The sequence below is a fragment of the Condylura cristata genome, unplaced genomic scaffold (assembly GCF_000260355.1).
Source record: "Condylura cristata isolate star-nosed mole 26May11 unplaced genomic scaffold, ConCri1.0 scaffold00017, whole genome shotgun sequence".
Lineage (NCBI taxonomy): Eukaryota > Metazoa > Chordata > Mammalia > Eulipotyphla > Talpidae > Condylura > Condylura cristata.
The window spans coordinates 21441670-21462311 of record NW_004567118.1 but is presented as its reverse complement, the minus strand read 5'-3'; the positions used below and the strand labels follow the sequence as shown (position 1 = coordinate 21462311).

At 55.0% G+C, this 20642-nt stretch overlaps 2 protein-coding genes across 2 annotated transcripts in view; one reads left to right on the top strand and one right to left on the bottom strand.

Moving 5' to 3' along the window:
• NRN1 (neuritin 1) overlaps nucleotides 1-20210 on the top strand; it is a 48562-nt gene extending 28352 nt beyond the window's left edge. The window contains 1 exon segment of the mRNA XM_012726076.1: nucleotides 19982-20210. Within this exon segment, the coding sequence (XP_012581530.1) occupies nucleotides 19982-20210 (229 nt within the window).
• RAI1 (retinoic acid induced 1) overlaps nucleotides 1-20642 on the bottom strand; it is a 115723-nt gene that overhangs the window by 56405 nt on the left and 38676 nt on the right. Inside the window, exon 2 of the mRNA XM_004685058.2 lies at nucleotides 19533-19665. The gene's annotated coding sequence lies outside the window, so the exon portion shown is untranslated. The remainder of the gene's footprint in view (nucleotides 1-19532; nucleotides 19666-20642) is intronic.

The window sequence follows — 20642 nt, the reverse complement described above, 5'->3', positions numbered from 1 at the left end:
GCGCTCCTCCACCCTGGGACCACCGCACAAGCCTCCCAGGGGCCTCCCTGCCCCCCACCCTCCTGCAGACTCTGCTGGAGAGAGGCAGCTATCAAACACACGCCTAACCTGGTCACTTCTCCGCTTAAAAGCCTGAGTCGCCAATGGTTCCTATTACTAAAGCAGAAAGTCCTCGCTAGGGTATCAGGGCCCCGCGCCGCCCCAACCCCCACCCCAACCGCCCTCCTACACACAAACACTGTGTGCCACAGCCAAGCTCTCACGGGTGGCTTCATACGGAGAGGCTGACACTGGCATTCCAACAGGGACCCCAGAGCCAAACCACCTTTTTCCCCGGAATGCGTTTCCATGGTTCCTTCTCCTTTTCCCTACCTAAAAACTTTCCAAGCGTCTTGTGCAGACCCAGTTCAAACCCCGTGGCCCAGTCAAGTCCCCCCAAAGTCCCCCAACGGACCCTGTTACCCACAGTCGGTCCCTTCCTTTGTGCACCCCCTCTTAACTTCATGTTCCGGCTGCTTCCCCATCCAAGGGTCATTTACCAGCTTACCCACTAGCCTCCCAGAGGACCGAGAGTGCCCCCTAAAGGCAGGTGCCCGGTCAGATTCCTCGCTCTCCTCTCCGGAGTTCCAAGCCCAATATAGGTGCTTCCTGAGCGGGGTGTTTGGGCGTGTTTGTGCCCCATAAAGCCCCCAAAAGAATCAAAAGACCCATATTAAACTAGTAAATGACCTCAAGGGGAGCCTGGAGAGGAACTCTGACCGTGCACGACTTTATGCACCTTCATTTCTTTTTCCTTTTCTATGCAAGACTATTTCTTTTAACTAAAAACGATTTTGAATGAAAAAAAACACACCAAGCCTGACCCTGAGAATTTGCCTGCTATGGACCAGTTCTGTACAGGGTCTTGCCTCCCTGGCTACTCACCCTCACAGCCACCCGTGGTGGGCTGGGCTCGCTTGCAGAACCACCGATGGAGGATCACAGTTTAGAAGGGTCACCCAAGGCTGTTAAGCCAGCACTGAACCCCAGAAGAACTCAAATCTCATAATGCTTCAGAAGGTCATTGGGTCTCCCCAGTCAATGGACATCAGCGAGAAAAGTGGGCTGATGCCAGCAGTCCCACAGGGACTAAACAAGTACCAGCAGCCTAGTAAGCACCCATTATGTGCTCAGACTAAGCAGGGGACACAGGAGTGACGGATCTCCCCCTCAAACCAGCATCTTGTTTAATAACACCTCTCACTGGCTCTCCATCCCTTTCAACTTCCATCTCCTCCCCATCTAAGCCCACTGGTTAGAAGGGGTTGTCTAACAGACCAAGCCCTGACCAGGCTAAAAGATGACTTGATCCCACTATGCTTCGTGCTTGTTTCCAGTCCTGGCTGGCATCAGCAGGACCCAAGGGCCTGTCACAGTTTGGGTTTCTGGACTGTCCCAGAACTATGATCAGACAGGCCGTAGGGTGGGAATGGTACACTGGGCATTCGTGTATCTGCCTGCCCACAACCCTGAGGCTGTTCCCAGGTCTCCTGGCTTGCCTGGTGCGTGCGCTGAAAGTGAAGCAGGAGAAAGGAGCTGCCTCCACACATGGTCATGTGGGTGCCTCAGAGAGAATGGTGTTTAAAACCTGCTGCCCCACGGGTCCTGGCACTGTCTGTGGTATCAACCAGTCTGAGGATTTTTGGGTGCCAGCAGAGATGAGCTGTTGGCAGGTGTGCAGCAAGGCTCTGGGATGCCGCTGCTCAGGCCTCCTCACCCCTCTGGTATGATCCCTGAGCCTGTGGGGCCTTGCATCACACAGGGTATAAATGTTTAGGGCGTAGAACTGAGCAGACTCCTTCCAAATCACAAAGGCTATCATTTATCAAGTGCCTGCCTGTGGTAAGCGTTCTGCCTACATGAGCTTATTTAAAACCAGGACTGGAATGAATGTATTTGTAACAGCAAAAACACTGTCCGCGTGTCCACCCTGCAGAGATGGGGCACTTACGTAAATACCTCTGCGTGCTCCCGGTGTCCCCGGTTGGACACCTGGCGGGGGGCAGGGTCCCTCTGGGCTGCAGAGCAAGATGTAGAGAATCACATGGACTGAAATCCAAACCAGACAAGAAACACAGAATTCTTGGAGACAAGAGGAAGGGCTGAAGACAGGTTCTACCTATGATTCTGAGGGACTCTGTTGTAGATCTGTGGGACTGTAAACTTCCAACTTCACACACTTCTGATTTGCCTTTTATTATTATGTTTTAAACAATGAACAAATGTTGTGGTTTTCTGTTTTTAAGGGTATGACTTTTGGCAAAGTTGCCAGTGAATACAGTGCCAAAGGCTTGTGGGGGGAGGTGTGCTGCAAGGTTGTAAGTCCTTCCAGATAAGTAACTTCAGACTCTGAAGAGCACTCATGCATGGACTCAAGCAACAAAGACCCCATTCTCTAAGCAGCCTGTCTGCTACCTCAGGCCTTAGCAATGAGATTTCATTCATTCATTCATTCATTCATTCATTCATTCATTCTTTCTTTCTTTCTTTCATTCACACCACGTATTTATCAAGTATGTGGTGCAGGCCTCTGGGATTAGCCTTGAACCAGGGCTTGAGGCTGGACAGGGGGTGCATGTGGGCAGGGAAAAGCCCATTGGCACTGGTTGTCGTCTGCCATGTGCCCAGAGATACCTGCCCCGTGGTCCCTATACTGTATCACCTATGGCCACAAGAGGCTACCTGCACCCAAGCCTGCAGGCACCCAAGATGGGAATTAAGGTCTCCACACGAGGCTCTGACATGAAGCTGGTGACTGCCTTTTCAGCAAACATAATTCCTTTTTATTAGAAAATTAAAGGGTAGGACCAGCTTGCCAAAAGCCAAAAGAGCTGAAATGTGCTTTCCTAAGATATGCAGCGTCTGATAAAACGGCTTTGCCCGTCTCCCTCCTTTTCCACCCTCAGCCTTTCCTCTATTCACTGGCACATAAGCAGTGAGCCTGGCCAAGGCCAAACCAGCACCCTGGGTGTGAGAACACGCTTTTGTTTCCCATCACAGGACCGCAACTGGGGCTTTGCACTGAGCCCCCACTCCCTGAGTTTAAGCCTTTTTAGAATTACTACTTCAGGGATCCTCTTGCTTTCCTGAGATGCAAAAGCTGCCCTGTGGCTTCTGCTAAGCTGAGGGTGTCAGGAAGGAAAGGCCGGAACAATGAAGGACGGGACTCCTGAAAAACAAGCCCCATCATCTGGAGACTCAGGAGCAGACAGCTCCAGACCAAGCAAGGGTGGAGGGAGGCGGCCAGGGGAGCTCGGAGGGGAGATGAGTCCCTCGCTGCTACACAAAAAGCAGCTAACTATCCAACCACCCAGGGAGTTCTCTCTTATTGAAAAGTCCTTGATTCTTCCCTTTCTGCTGCGGAACTCATGAACAGGGCCCCATCTTATTAATGGGGTGATGAGGGCCTGGAGGGAGGGTCCTCTTGCGCAGAGAGGTGACTGAGCCCACCCCACCAGCCATTAGAGCTGCTAACTAAAGAACTCCAGATCGTATTTTCTTCCTGCTAATCTCTTTTTCTCTTTCCTTTTCTTCTTCTTCTTCTTCTTCTTCTTCTTTTTTTTTTTTTCTCTGCCTGTCAGGGGCTACTACCTTCCTGGTTTAGAGGGGAACTCAGAGGGTGGAGGGGGAGAAGGGAGTGACGTGTGAGTGTGTGCATGTGTGTGTGTACATGTGTCTGCGGAATACTAAAATGGTGACCTTGCTCCAGATGCTCTTATGGGGGTGAGAGGGTGCCTCATCTCAGGTATGTCTGCCCCTGCCCTCTCCAAGCATCTCCCCAAGCCCCTCCCTGCCTCCCTCTCTCCCTGCTCAAGGGCAAATCCATTCCCTTCACTCCCTCCTTGAGTAACAAAAGGCGAGATTGCGTTCCCTTTCACCTGCTCTGATTGAAGCCTCCGCTTTGGCCTGTCTAGCAGAGGCCGCTTTGTTCTGGGGAAAGCTAAGATGGAGATCTGTCCTGGGACCTGCTGGGATGGACAACAGGGTGGGGATCAAAAATAAATACAAAAATGGCCACTGTCCTACAGCCCCCCTACTGCCTGGACCTTGTCCCTTGCGAGCCATGGTCCAGGGAGGCACAGCCAAAAGGCCTGGTCTGTGGAGGCCAGTTCAGTGCTCAGCAGGCCAGTGATGGCCACGTGGCCTGGGGCAGGTCTTCATCTTCTGCGCCAGGCTTTCCTACCTTAAAGACAACCCACAGGAAGTCCTCGGCACAATGTCAGGTCTCTCCTCCACCTGGCCATCTTCAGGGATGAGAGCTGACGAACCACTTTTCCATCAGGCTGGGGAGGGAGCAACAAGAGGAAGGGTGACCCCAGTTCTCCAGGGATGGCTGTGTTAGGGTTCAGGACTCCTCAAAGGGAGGCCCCGGGAGCACAGCAGGGCAGCAGGAGCTCCCTCCTTAGTTGCAAAGGTCTGCACTCTGTGGTTCTGCACAAGTCCTACTCCACCCCCAGGGTGGGTCCCCAGGGCACCTGGTAGATATTGGGTCCAGCAGGGACCTGGACCACGTAGGTGAGTAACACATCCTCGGCAACTCCTATGCCGGGATCCCTGGATTGGAAGGGAGGGATTCACCTGATCTTTTGAGTTTTCCCCACTCCCCCCCTCCCGCAGCATTAGAGGATTGGAGTCTCTCCCCCTTCCCCAGCCCAGTGGAGAGAGGAATTGGCTACACCCTTGAGGTTGAGGTGAGTCATGTCAGCTCAGCAGGCTGTGTGTCTGGCGGAGGGGTCGCCCTCAGTCTGGGTGCAAGGTGACACGGTCAGCTTAGCAGCAGACTGGCAGGCTTGGCTGGCGCCTGGGACCTGCCTTAGGAGGCCTCCAGGACTCTAGAACCGTGGGCCCCCCAGTGCAGGGAGGCCCCAGTTCAGAGAGGGCAGCGGTTTAAGCCTTCCAAATCCCCAAGCAGTGTGGTAGGGGATGGGGGGATGCGGTGGGGGGTTAGGGGGAGAGGGGAATTATCTGGAACTGAGACACAGCAGTGCTCCCCAGCAGTCCAGCCAGAAGCAGGCACTCCTGAGCTGGGTCAAACTCAGGCTCCACAGCCACAGGCCTGACCCCTGCCGCCAGCTTCCCACTCTGTCTTCATCCCTCCTCCCCTCTCCGTGTCTGCCCTCCTCCTCCTCTCTCTCTAAGCAAACGGACTGCAAATAGGATAGCGTGGTTTCATTTGCACCCACCTTCTTCACTTCCCCAGCTCCTGGGGCTGACATGTCTCTTCCCATCCAGCCTTGTCTACCCCCTCCCACTTGGGAGGGCAGCTGCAGGGGGTGGGGGGGGCTCACCAAAGATGGGCTGGGAGCTTCTAGAGCCAGGGGTCAGGAGCGCTGCAGAGACAGGGCTTGCTGAGCATGGCTCTCATCTTAATGGTTTTTCCAGAGAGCACTTAATGTGTGTGCGACTGCCCAGTGTGCACAGAGGCGGCGCAGATGCCTGATCCCTCCTCCTCCTGCTCCTCACTCCAAATCGCCTGTCTCTCTTGTCACAAACCTGACTGCCCTAGGGGCGAGGAAGCCTAGTCAGGGAGCACCCCTCGATCGACATTTCAGGGTGCTGGAAAGACACCACCCCTGTAATAATACAAAACACCATCTCAGTAACCACACTGACGACACTGACATTCCCCTACTACATGCGGGGTGTTGGGCTGGGCCTGCTCAGGCCTGGACACGTTTATTAATAACAACAGTGAGAAGGTCAGCTGAGCTTGAAGCACCAAGCGCTTTGTAGGTATTTTGGCCTTGAAATATACACAATCCAACCACAGGTCCATGTCCCAGATGGGAAAGACTGAGACCCTCAGGCCTCCAAAGTGGCTTCTTTGCAAGCACCAGGGGCCGGGGGAGAAACACAGCCATTTCCTTGCCTAGGTCCTGGGTTTGCCTGGGTCTGGACAAATGCGGTGAGCAGCTAGCAGGCTCTATGTTTAGCTCCAGCACCTCTGAGTGGCCCCCCAGAAGCTTCAGGAGGGGCAGGCCCTGGGCCAGGCTGGAGCCCATGACTTCCCCCTGCTTCCTACTGACCCCTGGAGTCCCCTGCCCCCACCAGCAGACAGGCCCAAGGCTCTGTGAGACGGCAGAGACCACCCAGGTGGGGAGGGAGGGAGGAAGGGAGTAAGTGTGGTGTGTGTGTGTGTGTGTGTGTGTGTGTGTGTGTGTGTGTGTGTGTGTGTGTGTGTGTGTGTGGTGACCCAGTGCCCAGCCCGGATGCTCCTCCCAGCCTGACCACAGCTGGGAAAACAGGCTCTTCAGCTGCACCCCCCCCCCAACCACAGCCCACCACGTTCCACTCAGCCAGCCGCCTCACCCAGCCCTGAACCAGGAACTGGGCCTGACGCCATCATCTGTTCTGCCTGAGTCACACCCCCCACCCCCCCCACCCCAGCCAGCCCCCCTACCTTGCAGACCCCACTATATCTGGGAGGACACAGGGGTTCTCTGGTAACCCATTCCTTCATGTTACCCTGGCTGCTTAGGCAAGACCCCTCTTCCTCTCAACCTCCCCCAAAACTGTCCTTGGTGCGAAAGCCAGTCTTTAACTGCAGTTTGCCATAACTGTCCTAACCCAATACCCACCTTGATTGATGCCCTCCCCAATACTTCCCTCCCACCCCCATTCCTTAGCAGTAGCCTTCCGCCAGCCGGGGAGGCCAGCACAGATTCCCTTCTTCTAGAGGCAGTGGAAGGGGGGGTTCCTGCGCTCCCCCCCCCCCCCCCCGGGCCAGATGCAGGGGCTCTGTGACTGCCTCACACTTCTGAGGCAGGATCACTGAGGCTGAAATTTCAATTAAGGAAGAGAAATAATTACTCCAGGGCTCCAGGCCGGCTCAAGTGGTGACAGCCCTCAATATCCGCTTCCCTGGAGCTAGGGGAAGGGGCCCCACACCCTCGAGGTCAGCTTGGACCTGAGCAGGGACCTGAACCCTTGCCCACATTCGGCCTCACATTCTCCTTCTTCTGATGAAACCAGTCCAGCTCTAGGCTGCTCCAAGGGAGCAAGAACCGGGGCTTGGGAAAGGATGGAAGCTCTGGCAGAAGGGGCTGGGGACTAAGCCTCAGATGGCTCCATCGAAATTGAATTAAATTAAATTTAACCATTCGGTCACTGGCTGTTCCTGCAGTAAGCCTGGAGGCTGCCAGGGCCACACAAGGGTGGGTGGGGACCCCAAGAGCAGAACTGACAGGGTAGGGCCTCCCTTAATAACAGTTCCAGCACAGGCCTAAGGGAGGGCTTGGCCTGGAGAGGCCCCCAAACCACTCTGCCCCTCACAGAGTGCACCTGGGTAGGGGTCACCCCAATGGATTACACTGGGGGTATTCCTGGACCCCAGGAGACCCCCCCTCTCCATTTACTCAAGAGACCTTTAAACTGGAGCATCAGTATGTTCTCCCCATCTCAAAAAAATTCCATGCCCAGAAATGTCCCAACCCTGATAGCAAATTGCCCCTTCTCTGAGAAAGAGCCATTTCACCTCCAGAAATATTTTGTTTGAATCCAGAAAAGCCTCGGCTCCAGAATATTCCATCTTATCTCCAGAAATATCCCCTCTCATCCCTGAATGTAATCCATCTCCAGAAATGCCAGTGCTCTCTATAAAGGCTCCATCTTAGCTCCAAGAATGTTCTACTTCCAGAAATATCACATCTCAGCTCCAGAGATGTTCCATTTCAGCTCCAAAAATACCTCAAATCCAGAAGTGCCCTATTTTATTTCCAGATATATTTCAGTATCATCTTCAAAAGCACTCCAGTTCCAGAGGCACTACAGTTTATCTCTAGAAATTATCCATTTCCAGAAATGTTTCATCTCTGGCAATGTTTGAAATCCAAAAAGGTTTCATCTTTACTCCAGAAAACGCCTGTTCATATCTCCAGAAACGTTTCATTTCCAAATATTTCATCTCTAAAAATACCCCCTTTTCATCTTCAGAAATGTTTCCCACCTTGTCTTTAGAAAAGTCCTCATCCTCTCCAGAAATGCTGTGTCTCATTTCTAGATACATTCCATCTCTGGAAACGTTCCAGCTCCTGTCTGGAAATGCCCATGGTGTCTCAGGCCTCCCTGTCTCGGTCAGATGCTACAGACACTCAGAAACCCACTTCCTTCAGGGTCTCTTGGAGAGAAAGTGAGCATGACTGGGGGGCGGTGGCCTCTCCTCCTCCCTGTCCTTACATTCCCCTGGGGCCTCTCAATTACCTGCTGGGCCCACTCTGTCCAGGGAGCAAGGATGTAGTTAAGAGCTGGACTGGCAGATACCCAAATCCTAGAAGTAGGGAACACAGACGGTCAGGGTTGAGGGGTGACTGGGAGCCTCCCAGGTGAGCTCTCAGGATGGGGCAGTGCCAAAGTCCTGGGACGAGGAGAACTGACCAGGAAGAAGTGGGCTGGGGCTCGGCACAGCCCCGCACTGAGACCTCCTCACCCTTCATAGTCAATACCTACATGTGATACAGAAGTGCCCAGCACGGCACCCACCCTCAGAGCCACACACAATACCACTCATCACGCGGAAATCCATACTCCACGCTTGAAGCCCTGCCCACGCAGGTGCACAGACACATGCAGAGGCACAGATGCAAGTCCGTCACTGTCACACACCTCAGTCGTGCACACACACACAACTTCACCCACGTTCCTCAGCTCTGTCTGGGCCAGGTTCTGGGGTCGCCAAGGAGCAGCAACCTCTGTCAGACCCTCCAAGCAGTGTGGATTGGTAAGGCAGGGCAGCCTTGGTGATTGGCACGTGCCATCTGGGGACCAGCACTTGGGGCTCAGAGGGACTGTAAAAGAGAAGCAGGTAAGTACCTGGTACTGTTTGCACTCTTAGTGAGGCAGGGGCACGCTCCCCGTCTGAAGCAGTCCAAGCTAGTGACAGGAAGCTCCTCTGTAGGTCAAACTGAAACCTTGTGGTGCCACCTCTGTTCACACTGCTCTCCTGAGCCGAAAGCCCATGATCTGCTGAGATCCCACATGGACTATCTCTGCTCCCTGTCCCTTGACAGATGGGAGAGTAAGGGGGACAGCTGTTTTGAGGGAAGGAGGCTTGGAGGGAGGGTGGGCCAGAGTCAGAACACAGATGCACATGTGCACACGTGCTGCAGCCACGGGGCGTGTCCCTGTGCGCGCCCAAGGACCTCGCTCACCACACAGCCCGAACCCGCACACCAGGAAGGGAGGAGATGCTCCTGGCCTGCACCAGGTCTGTCTATACACCACGGCCAGTGGAAGACCACAGAGCCTCGAGGTGGGCAGGGGGGCAAGGGGCCCAGAGCCACGATCTTGATTCCCAGCAGCCCTGGTTAGCTTGGGGATCTCCTATGGGAGGATAATTACCATTTATTAAGCCTCCCAATTTAGAATCTGCCTCAATTAACTGGAACCTCCCAAGCCCCCTTTTCTGATCCTTTGGGGCCAAGGGCAGACGCGAACAGAGCTTGAACATGCCCTTGAATTTGCCCTCAGTGGAGGCCCCTTTGTCTGCCACCTCCCAACTGCAAGACTCTGCCTAGAAATGGGCTTTCGCATCTGCCCCACCCCTACCCAGCTCTCGATGGTCTGTCCCAGAGATTTTTCCCTCTCTACCTAGATCTCCCTTTTTTGCCTCAAAGAAATGAGATCCTCATTCAAAAATGTGAGGAAACAAATGCCAGTGAAACACGGAGCTGAAGGAACACATGGTCCGAAGGTCCAGATGGGAGACAGCCGCCTGAGGAGAAGGGGCCCCGTGTCTCCTGGCTCCTGGGGGCAGCCCCGGGCTTTCTGGCGAGGCTCCTGCATTGGTATTCTCTGTCCCTCACAGCCCAAATTACACCAGCTCTCCTGGGACCCTTTTATCGCACGTTGTCGCTTCAGCAAAAGGTTATGTACGAGAACATAGAAATCCTTCCCGCATATTAACTAAAGGCTTTTTTTTTTTTTTTAATGCACAGGAAATAGCAGCTCACCTAAGAGCCTATTTTTACACTATCTTATATTGAATGAGCACTGAACTGGGAGTCAAGAATGGGGTCCCTGTCAGTCCTACCCTGGCCAGATCTGGGGCCTGTCACCTCACCTCTCTCTACTCCACTTTTCTCATCTACTAAAATCAGAACAAAGGCCCCCAAAATGGTGCTCCCTCAGGGACACTGCGTGGGGTGTATGGATGACTGAAATGAAGGAGTCACGTTCTGACACCAGCAGAATCGCCTGGCCCCTAGTGTCAGGTTTTGCAGGCACTTTGCATCTGGCACGGGAACTCGAACTCGGTGCCACTGTCCCTACCACGGCCCCCTCCCCACTCTCCTCTTATCTTTCCCCAGGAAGTCTCCTCCCCCCAACCTGGCGCTCTCCCTACCTCCTTCTTTTTTTTTTTTTTGCCTGGAGAATTTCTGGAAAACACCTTCAAGACACAGTTTGGAATCAGCCCCTCAGTTCTGACATTTTATAGGTGTGCTCAAAGATGTAATCTGCCCAAGACCCAAGCAAGAATTTGGGTGTCAGGAGGATGGGGAACTCAGATCTAAGCAGGGGGGTGAACTTGACCCCGAGGACCAGCAGAGAGCCAGGAGGCCAGGGCCCTGTGGGAAGGCGGCAGCTCATGCCCTGTCTGGTGTGCCTGCTCATTTCTTTAAGAGAAGCAGAAAGGTTAAGATTTTATGTGAAAAATGATGTTATTTTTGAAATCCTGGCTGGCCGGATAGCACCTACCCGAGAGTGCCACCAATGGGTGACCTCAGGCCTGAGTTCTCAGCTGTATGCTCAGAAAAGGGCGGTCTGTTAGGGGAGGACGGGAGTGAGGCTGGGCAAAGGCTGGCTTACTGACTAATAGGTGGCATGCCAGGGAGCAGCAATGGCACCTTCAGGGAGTGCTCTTCCACCCCACATGGATGACAACAGCACCCAGACCTCTGCAGCGCATAAAGGGAGGGGAGTGAAGCCTCCCAACATAAGGGGCTCAGAAGGCATCCAGAGGGTCCATGAGGAATTCTCAAAGGTCAGTTCCCTCCACCGCGGGGACTGTCCTCCTTGGCCAATCCCACTGTTTGAGCTACAGAGAACCCTGATAATCCAAGTGATTGACAGGTGAGGAGATGCCCAGAGGGGCAGCAGACCCTGGGTGGCTGACTCCTGACAGGCACCACAGCACTATAATATCTACCCCCTCCTTCCCCAGCTAAAAACACCCTGAAGGTGGGTAGTGTTACAAGGGGTACAGAAAGGCCTGCCCTGCTTCAAGCCTACCTTTCAGTTAAGCAGTGGCCCCCTATACCCCCACATACCCGGCAATATGGGCATTGCTGGAACATGGCCCTGGGTTCATCTCTAGCCCAGCTTCATATTGACCACAGAACCTTGAACCAAGAGTTGCATGACTTTGCCAAGTCTTGGTTTGCTCATCTGTAAAATGGGAACAGCAGGACCCTTTCCCTCCCAGGGGCATCTGAGACGGGGAGTAATGAGTACTCAGGGCCCAACTCTGTGTGGCACGAGTCCCTCCCCAGCCCCAGGCTGCCCTCAGCCCCAGGGGCCTCTTCCAGTCTTCTCCAGAGCCAGGGTGCTGTTCCTCCCCTCTGTGACAGCTTTCTTTTAGGGAACTGCAATCTGCCGGGCTTTAATTACCAGTCCCCAAGGACTGCCACCTCCTTCCCCATTCGACTAATAATCCCTCCCAGGGCTTGAGAATTACCGCAGGGCTGGGCCACACTGCTCCTGGCTCAGGCAGGAGCTTGGGAGAGAGGTCAGGCCCCCACCTCCTCTGGAGCTGTACCCCGATCCATACACCATCTCTGTGGGTGGGAGGATTCCAGGAACTAACACAAGGAAGGGGAAGCTCTTGCCCAGTCCAGGTCGGTTAGAATCCAAGAATTTGGGAGTTCCAAGGAGGCTGTGAAGGGGCCCCCACTAGGTCCTTTTCTGATCTTCACCAGCCCCACGCATTCCCATCTTCAAGCCTTACTGTCCCCGAACACCTTCCTCAACTACCTTCGGGATAAAGCCCTTTACCACAGTTAAGGCCCCAGACTCCTTGCTGCTTCTGCCTGCCTCATTCCCACCGTCTGGTAGCTCTCTTGGCCCTTTCTCACCCTTCCTCCTGCTGTCAAATGCCTCCCCACTGACCTGTCCCCCACCCCCACCCCAGAGGCCCACCTGACTCAGTGTGTGGGTGTGTCTCCTCTGGGTCAGACTCACAGGCTGTCAGAAAATATCCGCTGGGTGAAGGACTGAAGGAAATAAATCCTGTGAGCCAGATGCCTGTCAGATGCCCGCCGACACCCCCTGCTGCGCCCTGGCCACGCGTGCAGCTGTGGGAACTGGCGGTGCCTGCAGGAGGGTTTGCTCAGACCATGATAAGACACACTGACAGTTCCTAGGGGGCCCTGGCACCCTGCTCCCATACCCTCACCTCTAAAATGACTAGCAAGGGCCAGGGTAGCTGTGGAATGTGCCTGAGGCTGGCACTGTGTGCAGTTTTCAGGGACCTGCAGACTCAGGTTCAAAGCCTGAACTAGTTCACAGGACTATGATAGTGAATGCTGGGAAACAGCGACTAAGTTGGGGGGCCTGCAGACTGGCAGCGAGGGGTCCGAATCTGGCCACAGGTGCGCTGTTGGGTGAGGTGACAACACTCACAGACCACGCACTGTCATACCAACATCTGGCCCGAGAAGGTGGGCGATGGGCATCTTGCACTGCACCCCCATATGCAGCCCTGTCAGAGCTGAGCTGCTGCACCCCACAAGGGCACACCCTCATTAGCACTGCCTCCTGGCCCAGTGGGGCCTAGCGGTTAGTGGCCCCTGCATTATGCAAACATGAGTTCATCTTCTGATCATTCCTCTAAGGTAACACGTTTGCATTTTAAGCGGGGTCTTCTCTGCTTTGACAAAAGAAAGCAATTCAAGCTCTGGATAAGGCAAGGGGGATATTTTGCACGAAGGCAGATACCATCCTGGTGGAGGTGCTTATGGGAGGAGGCACACTGCGAGGGCAGACGGCTTTTTATGGGCTAAGCCAGCATCTGCCTGCTCCTTTCCCAGGGCTGCCCCGAGAACGGATGGCTTGCTGAGTTTTCCAGTTCCCTCTGCCATTCTAATTCCTTGTGAGCCAAAAATCTCCCCTTGGCTGAGTTACCCCAGCAACCTGAGACCCAGTCCAGCAGGGACATCCCTTCTCCCCTCTACCTTGTATAAAGTTGATTTGGTGGGTCCAATGAGCTTCTTAGCTGGGAGGCTCTTACTGAGATGACAGCCACCTCAAGCCCAACTGTTTCCTAGAGCGCATGGCAAGAGTGATAGCCTGTCTCCCTCCTCAGAAATCAGAAAACCAGGGCCCCACTACGGTCACACACAGGTGCCCTGAGAAAACAAGTGCACAAATAAACACTCAAGAAGCTGTCAGCCACTTCAACCAACTCGACCTGCTTTTCCTTACTTTCCCAACAGTCCTCTGGGAGAAAGGCTACTCTCCCCATTGTACAAAGGGGAAACTGAGGCTCCAGGAAGCAGAAAGAGCCCTGGTCCATTGCCCAATGCTCTCCTGTGCTTCTGGGTGAGGATGACGAAAGCCAGTCCTCTCAAAGAAGCCTGGCTGGGCACACAGGCTGTTGTGAGGCTGCGGGTGGGAAGGGTGGGCAGGCGCTCCTCCTCCTGCTGCCCGGTCAGGCCCTACAGATGCAGAAATGAACCAGTTTGTCGAAGTGCCTACCACTTATAAACCACAACAGCACTTGATTCTGGGGTGCAGACTGCGGGCCATCTAGGTTATTATTATGATGACTACTTTCTATCACTGCCATCCTTACAGGACTGACTGGTGGTGAGATAATCAGGCTCAAGGGAGCGACTTTTTCCAGAAAGGTCTGGGGTGGCAGGCACCCAGGACTGTGGGTATGTGGTGGCCAACGGGGCACACAGGCACAGCAGGGCTCCTTGGTTGATCTGCTACGGGACATCAGCACACTCAGGGACAGTAGGGAACAGGAAGCGGCCCTGCCCAGGCTGCCAAAGGTGAGGCATCACACCAGCTACCTCAGGCCTGCTTAGTCACTGGCTCCCTAAATGGGAGGGCTCCCCATATCAGGGGAGGGTTTCCCACAACAGGCAGAGGGCTCTCCTCTGCCCTGAGCACCTAGATCTCAGAAAGGATTGATCTCAGGGTGTCAGCCTGTCCTTGGGTACTTCCCCCAGGTCCTGCAAAAGGAGGGTCCTTCACCTGGCATCTGGGAGCAGGTGGGAGTTAAGAAGAGGATCTGGGCCTTAGGGTCAGAGGACTGGGTCCAGTCTGGGGTCCTGACTTTGGCTGCATGACCTCAAGCATGTCACTTCTCTGTAAAACAGGAACCATAAATGCTGACTAGCAGGATCTGACAAACAGGCCGATGCCCAGCACATGAGTGGGAACCCACAGGGCCTGTGGCTGCCACCCAGCTCTCAAAACCTCAGAGAGCACCACTTCAGGGCCAGGTCTTTAAAATTCAAAGGAGAAGCTTAAATCTGCTTCAAGCATATATCCCAACAACTTTGTCATTTGTCATGACCCCTCCTCCTCCCCCACCCCCGCACAGACCCCCTTTCCTCTGTGGGTTGGGGCTGGAGCTGGCTGTGCTCCACATTAGGCCACTCTGCATCTTCTGGTCTCAACCTCTCCTCTCCCTGGCTGGGGATGTGAGCAGGAATGGCTCAATCAGGATATAATCGTTTTTAATTAACGTGCGGATCATTTCACAGGCTGATCTCCTTGGAGACCAGAGGGAAGACGGTCTTTTAAGATTTTCTTTTGCCTTCCCCCACCCACCCCTCCCAGTCGAAGGCCGCCCCCCCTTCATCCACCCAGCCGCAACCTTGAAAGCAGCACAAAAGCCTGATGCCTGGATCCCTCTTGGGGCCATTAGGAGAAAAGTGTGTGCTCACACACAGACAAACATGCACGTGCCCAAGCTCGGGGGCACGTTCTCCCTCTGGAAATGCACAAATGGGATCTGAGCCTCGCAGACGCATGTACATACTCACAGACGCGGCATACGCAGAGGCACACAGATTTGCACGCACACACACAGGCACGCACAGGCATGCATGAACACACATGTGCCTAGGCTGGAAGGCACAGACTTCTTAAGACATACACAGGATCCCAGGCACATAGATATGGGCACTCACTCACACCACCCTTCAACACACACGCACACAAGCCAGCCTGGAACATGCTGACCCCCAAGAATAACCAACAGATCAGACATGGACACATGCAAACACAGATGGGCATAGGCCTGCAGGGAGAAGTCCAAGCAGAGATGCACCACTGAAAAGCCCCAGTACCCACACTCGTGAGAGGGCTGCGCTTAGATGTAATGAGTCGGCACGCTGGTGGGAGGTGGGGCGGAAAGAAGGTCCCCATTCTTGATGGGAAATCAACCACAATCACCCAGCCCCCTACAGGCACCCGGGCTCCCTGGCCCAAACTTGACTGGGGGCATACCCTGCTACCTTCCCCTCAGGGAGCCTGCAGAGAAGCCACCCCGTAGACCTGACCTCCCTGCCACCTACCTATTCTAGGTCCTTCTGTTCCACTCAGCCCTGACAGAGCCCACTGAGATGTCCAGCCTTTCCTGACCAATTCCTACCTACACCCTCACTGGAAGTGAAGTCCCCTAGTCTCTCCTCTGGGCACCCAAAGAGGTGGGGACCTCACTTTCTCTCTTCATTTTAAGTGGGTCTTTCCCCCATTTTCCCCTTCCTGACCTCCACTCCCTCTTTTTCAACCCCTTTCTCCCTCTCAGTCTAGACTTCCATTCTTTTCTCTCCTCCTCCACTTCCTCCTTAGGGGACATCCTGCAGGCACTCTAAGACTAGCTGAAGATGTAGCTGGCCTGTCCCGCTCCCCACCCCCAGTTGTCTACCAACACCTGGCCCCAGCTCCCCCAAAGACCTAGGTCTCTGGCTGAGTAAACCGAGGCTAGGAAACAGGTGCATAACCATCACTGTCCTCTGACATCTGCAAGGCACTTGCTTTAGGTCCTCAGTTTTTCCTACTGTAAAATGGGATGGCAAAGAGGAAGGAGGAGTTGTGAGGAGAGGCCAACTGCAGACCCAGAACTTGGGTGGCTCTAGACCCCAAGGACATGGCCAGCATGCATGATGCAAAGGCACTCAGGAGGCTGTCTGTTTCTCTTGCTGCAACTCCAGGGGAAAGCTAGGTGCTTCTCCACTGGAGCCCTCAGTGGCCCTCCACCCCATCTGTGGAATGGGCAAAGTCGGCCTAAAGGACCCCTAGGGACGCTTTTGGATATGAAAACCAAAACTACAAAGAACCAGAGGCTGGTTCTAGGCCACTGACTGCTGTGTGACCTTGGGACTCACTTCCCTCTCCACTCCACTCCTCCTCTGTCAAAGCAGGTGGGGGAGGTCAACCAGGTGATTCATAGCCTAGGCTTTTTTCGGTTCTCAAAGAAGGCTCTAGATTGTGGGGAAGAAAGGAGAATAGCGCCCCACTTATCTAGGAAAATGAGAAGCCCATTTCTCTCACTGCAGGCATGTCAGAGCTTTCGGCATGAGCAGCATCATTTTGAGGAAATCATCTTAAACATTAAAAAAAAGAAAGAAAACCAAAAGCCCAACTCTGCACAAAATAAAAAACTACCTCATTCATCAGCATCCAGAACGTTGAACAAAAGGGGAATATTAAGTAAATGATGGTACATCCACTCGACTGGAAAAGCCTGAAGACATTAACCATGGTGTTCTGTGAAGAGTTGGTTACAAAACAGGAAAAGGCTCCTATTAGCACCAACGAAGAAAGCAGGATATATGTCTGAATACAGAGAATGACGATATAAAAATAAAAAAAAACCCACAATCCAAACACCAAGACTGAAAAAACTGAGAAGGATTATATTGAAATATTAACAATGTCGTAGCCCACCAAGATTGTCAGTAAGCTTTTTACTGTTCTCTATTTTTTTTATTTGCTATGAACTGTATTTTAAAATATATATTGAAAGGTTGTTAAAAAAAAAACTAAATGTCTCCAATTGAGAAACTTTCCCTTTTCATTCATTTATTCATCCATTCATTTCGTATTCATTCACTCCAATGTTTATCCAACTGTATCCAAGCTGAGTGTCCATGGGTGCCAGGCCCCAAGGGCTCTGAGATCTATAGAAAAGGGTTCTCACCTGCAGAAAATGGAAACTGGGGTGGGGGAAGGGATGACAACCAAGCGAATAACTCTACACCTCCGGGCAGTGCCATAATGGGGCCCTGGGAGTGAACAGAAATCAATCCTGCGCTTCTGTCTAACAGGCCTGGCTCTAGCTCTAGCTCTCAAAGTTTAACTAAGGGACAGCAGCCCCTCAATAACCCGGCCTCTGACTGTGGGTGGGAAGGGGGGGTGGAGCTAGGGTAAAGTGTGGACCAGGTTTCCCCCTCTCCAGCCCGCCCCTGCCGGAGGGCAGCTCCCTCCCAGTTCCCTTGGCCCTGACAATAACCTCTGTTCTCTCGGCAGCAAGGCTGCTACCTGGTGGCCATCCTCTCATCTCTGACACCCTCCTACCCTGAGTCCCCAGAACAAGCCACCACTCACCCAAGTCCTGTCCCACCGCTAATGCAGTGAGAGGAGCTGGGGTAGGGAACGGGCTAGCTCCTGTCAGCCGGTGTCACGCTATTAGCACGTCAAAGGGTCCGACAGCGTGTCCCTGCTGTGTGGGGCTGACAGATTTCTGGGGAGGGTTAACCCTTCCTATTCCTGGACCAAGCCAAGAACAGCCCGAAAATAATTACTCCCTTCCCCCAAATTGCCTCCTCAGTCTCCCAGAAATCCTCTCTTTGCATAGACCAATTCCTTCACCTGTGAGGATGCCAGTTTGGGGTTTTTGGGCTGGCTCCCTAGCCTAATAGAAGGAGCTCTGTCTAGCCCCCTCCACTGCTGACCTGGGGATCCAATTAAGGTATATTTCCGTGGACACCCCTTAGCCTCCACTCTGGTTCCAACTTGTCCTTCACCCTTTCCATTCCTTCCCCTTCTCCCATTCACCAAAGGAGCAGAAGGATCTGGGGGCTTTGAGTGCCCAGAGCCTCTGACCCCACCGACCCCCTTGGAGTAGAGCACCCCATCAGGACTTCGGTCCCCCCCAAATTCTCTAGGCTAACACAACCTTCCCATGGCCCGAGTGGGAAAAGGAGAAGTTTCTACCACTCTCCTCCCCTCGTCGCTAAAGGAGGGGTGAGGCGTCCGGATCTCCGGGTCACCGGAGCAGCGTCTGCTGTGGATCGCAGGAGACAAACACTTCGTCACACACACACACACACACACACACACACACACACACACACGCCACCCTCGGGATCACCTCTGAAGCCCGCATTGTACAGGAGGGGAGGAGGCCGAGTTGGAGGGAGGAGGCTGAGGTTGGGGGGCCTCGACGTGCCTGAAGTCACCAGCCAATCACCGAGCCCAACGGGAGCTAGCATCCACGACCCCTGGCCGCGAACCCAAGCTTGATCTCCACCGCGTACCCGTCCCCACCCCCGCCCCCTCTCCCTCCCCTCACGGCGCCACACGACGTCAACGTCTCTAACCCAAACAAGCCCCTCCCCCTAAGGAGTCCCCTCCCCCTCCCCCGGGTCCGCAGCCCCCGGAGAATCGAGCTGCGACCCCCCCCTCCACACACACACAAACAGCGACCGCAGAGGCGCGAGATTTCATTGTCAGCCTGGCTACTCGGGCGCGCGTGAACCTGGGGTGTCGGGCAGGGGGCGATCGGACCGGCTCTCGCTTCGGGAGTGGGGAGGGGTCTCCAGGGGAAGTGCTCGAAGCTGCTGCTCCAGCTCGGTCCAGATCCGGAAGCCGCCAGGGGAGGGAGGAAGGCGGGGGTGGGGAGAGCGCGACCTTAAGCGCTCAGGGGCGGCGAGGAGGGGCCGCGGCGGCCGGAGGAAGCGCCTGGAGGCGTCGGGGGCGCCGAGTCCCCCGGGAGGCTGTGCTCTCGGGAAGTTTCCCACCGGTTGCCCGGGGTAGGATAGGGCGCGCGGTCGACCCTCCCGGGTCTGACCAGCTCCAGGGCGTAGACTGCGAACTTGAGCAAAACTCCTGCCTTCCCCGGCATCCCTCACCTCGGGTCCGCGGCCGTCAGCCCCGCCATCGCAGCCCCTAGCCTTCCGCCGGTGCCACCGACCTCTCTCCACTGTATTGTGAAGAAAAGGGGAGGGGGGAATCCCCAGCACTGCTAAACTACTACCGAGAGAAGGAGAGAGAGGGGAGAAAAGAAAGAAATTCCTTCTCCTGAGACCTATTCTCTTAACCAGCGTGGAAAACCCCAAAACAGGCAAACCTACAACTCCAGCCAAGACCGCGGCGCGGCGGGAGGGGTGCTCGCGGCGGGAGGCGACCCCCGCCAGCAACCCAGGGTTGGGAGCAGGTCTGAACGCGGCGGCGGCTGGCCGGGGGCTCCCGGAGCCCTCGCGCCCCGTTACGGCCCCCCCTCCCCGGATCACACAAAGCTCAGCCGCCAACAATACCTGCGGGATCCTCCTGGGTCTCCCGGACGCCGGTGCTGCGCGTCTCGTCGTCTCCCTTTCCCCTCGCCGTCTCTCTCCCTCTCTCCCGTGCTCTTCCTCTCGCTTCTTCCAGAACGCCGCGGCAGATGAGATCCTTGGGAGAAAAAAATGTGAGCGCTCGCACGATTCCTTTCTCTCCGCCCGCCGCTCGCGGCAGCCCCAGGCTCGCTCCTTTCTCCCTCGCGCTCCCGCGCGCGCCGCGCCTCTCGCGCCCCGCGTTTCCTTCTCAGCAGCCCCTGCGAGCGCCCTCAGTAGCCATTATTCACGGGCCGCCGGGGGACAGGAGGTAATTAGAGACCGCCCCGTGGCCGCATCCACTCGGCAAGCGAGGAGCGGGCGCGGGGCGCGCGCGGGGAGGGGCGCGCGGCGAGGGGGCTTTGCTTCTTCTGTTCCTTTCTGTCCCTCACCAGCTACTGGGAAGATTTCCACAGCTGCACGGTCACGGCCCTCACGGATTGCCAGGAAGGGGCGAAAGATATGTGGGATAAACTGAGACGAGAATCCAGAAAACTCAACATCCAAGGCAGCTTATTCGAACTCTGCGGCAGCGGCAACCGGGCGCCCGGAGCGGTGCTGCCCTCGCTGCAGGTGCTGCTGGCCTCGCTGTCCGCAGCCCTCGCGTCCTGGCTGGCCCTCTGAGCCGCCGCCCCCGCACTCACCCACGCTCGGGAGGCCGGCGCGAGGCCGCTTGCTCTCGGGGCCCTCGGGATGCTCTGTGATGCCGAAACACCTTGTAGGGTTGTGGGAAGCGCCGGCTCCCTCCTTGCATTCGTTCGATTCCTTGTGTTGTGTGGGCAAGCGTCGCCCTCCGGGGAGCGAGGACAGCAGCCAAAACCGAACCTCAGCTTTAGTCCGTCTTCACACCAAAATAAGAAAGCGCACACCCATCCCCATTTTGTAATTTTAATTTTGTGATTTTTTTCTTCTTTGTTTCTTTTTTGGCAAAAGAATCTCAGGAACGGCCCTGGGCCGCCCACTCTATTACTCACTTAGCACACGGCAGACGCGGGCTCCCCTGACCAGGGAGGGCAGGCGGAGGGGGGGGCTGGACTGGACTGGCGCAGGGGGCTG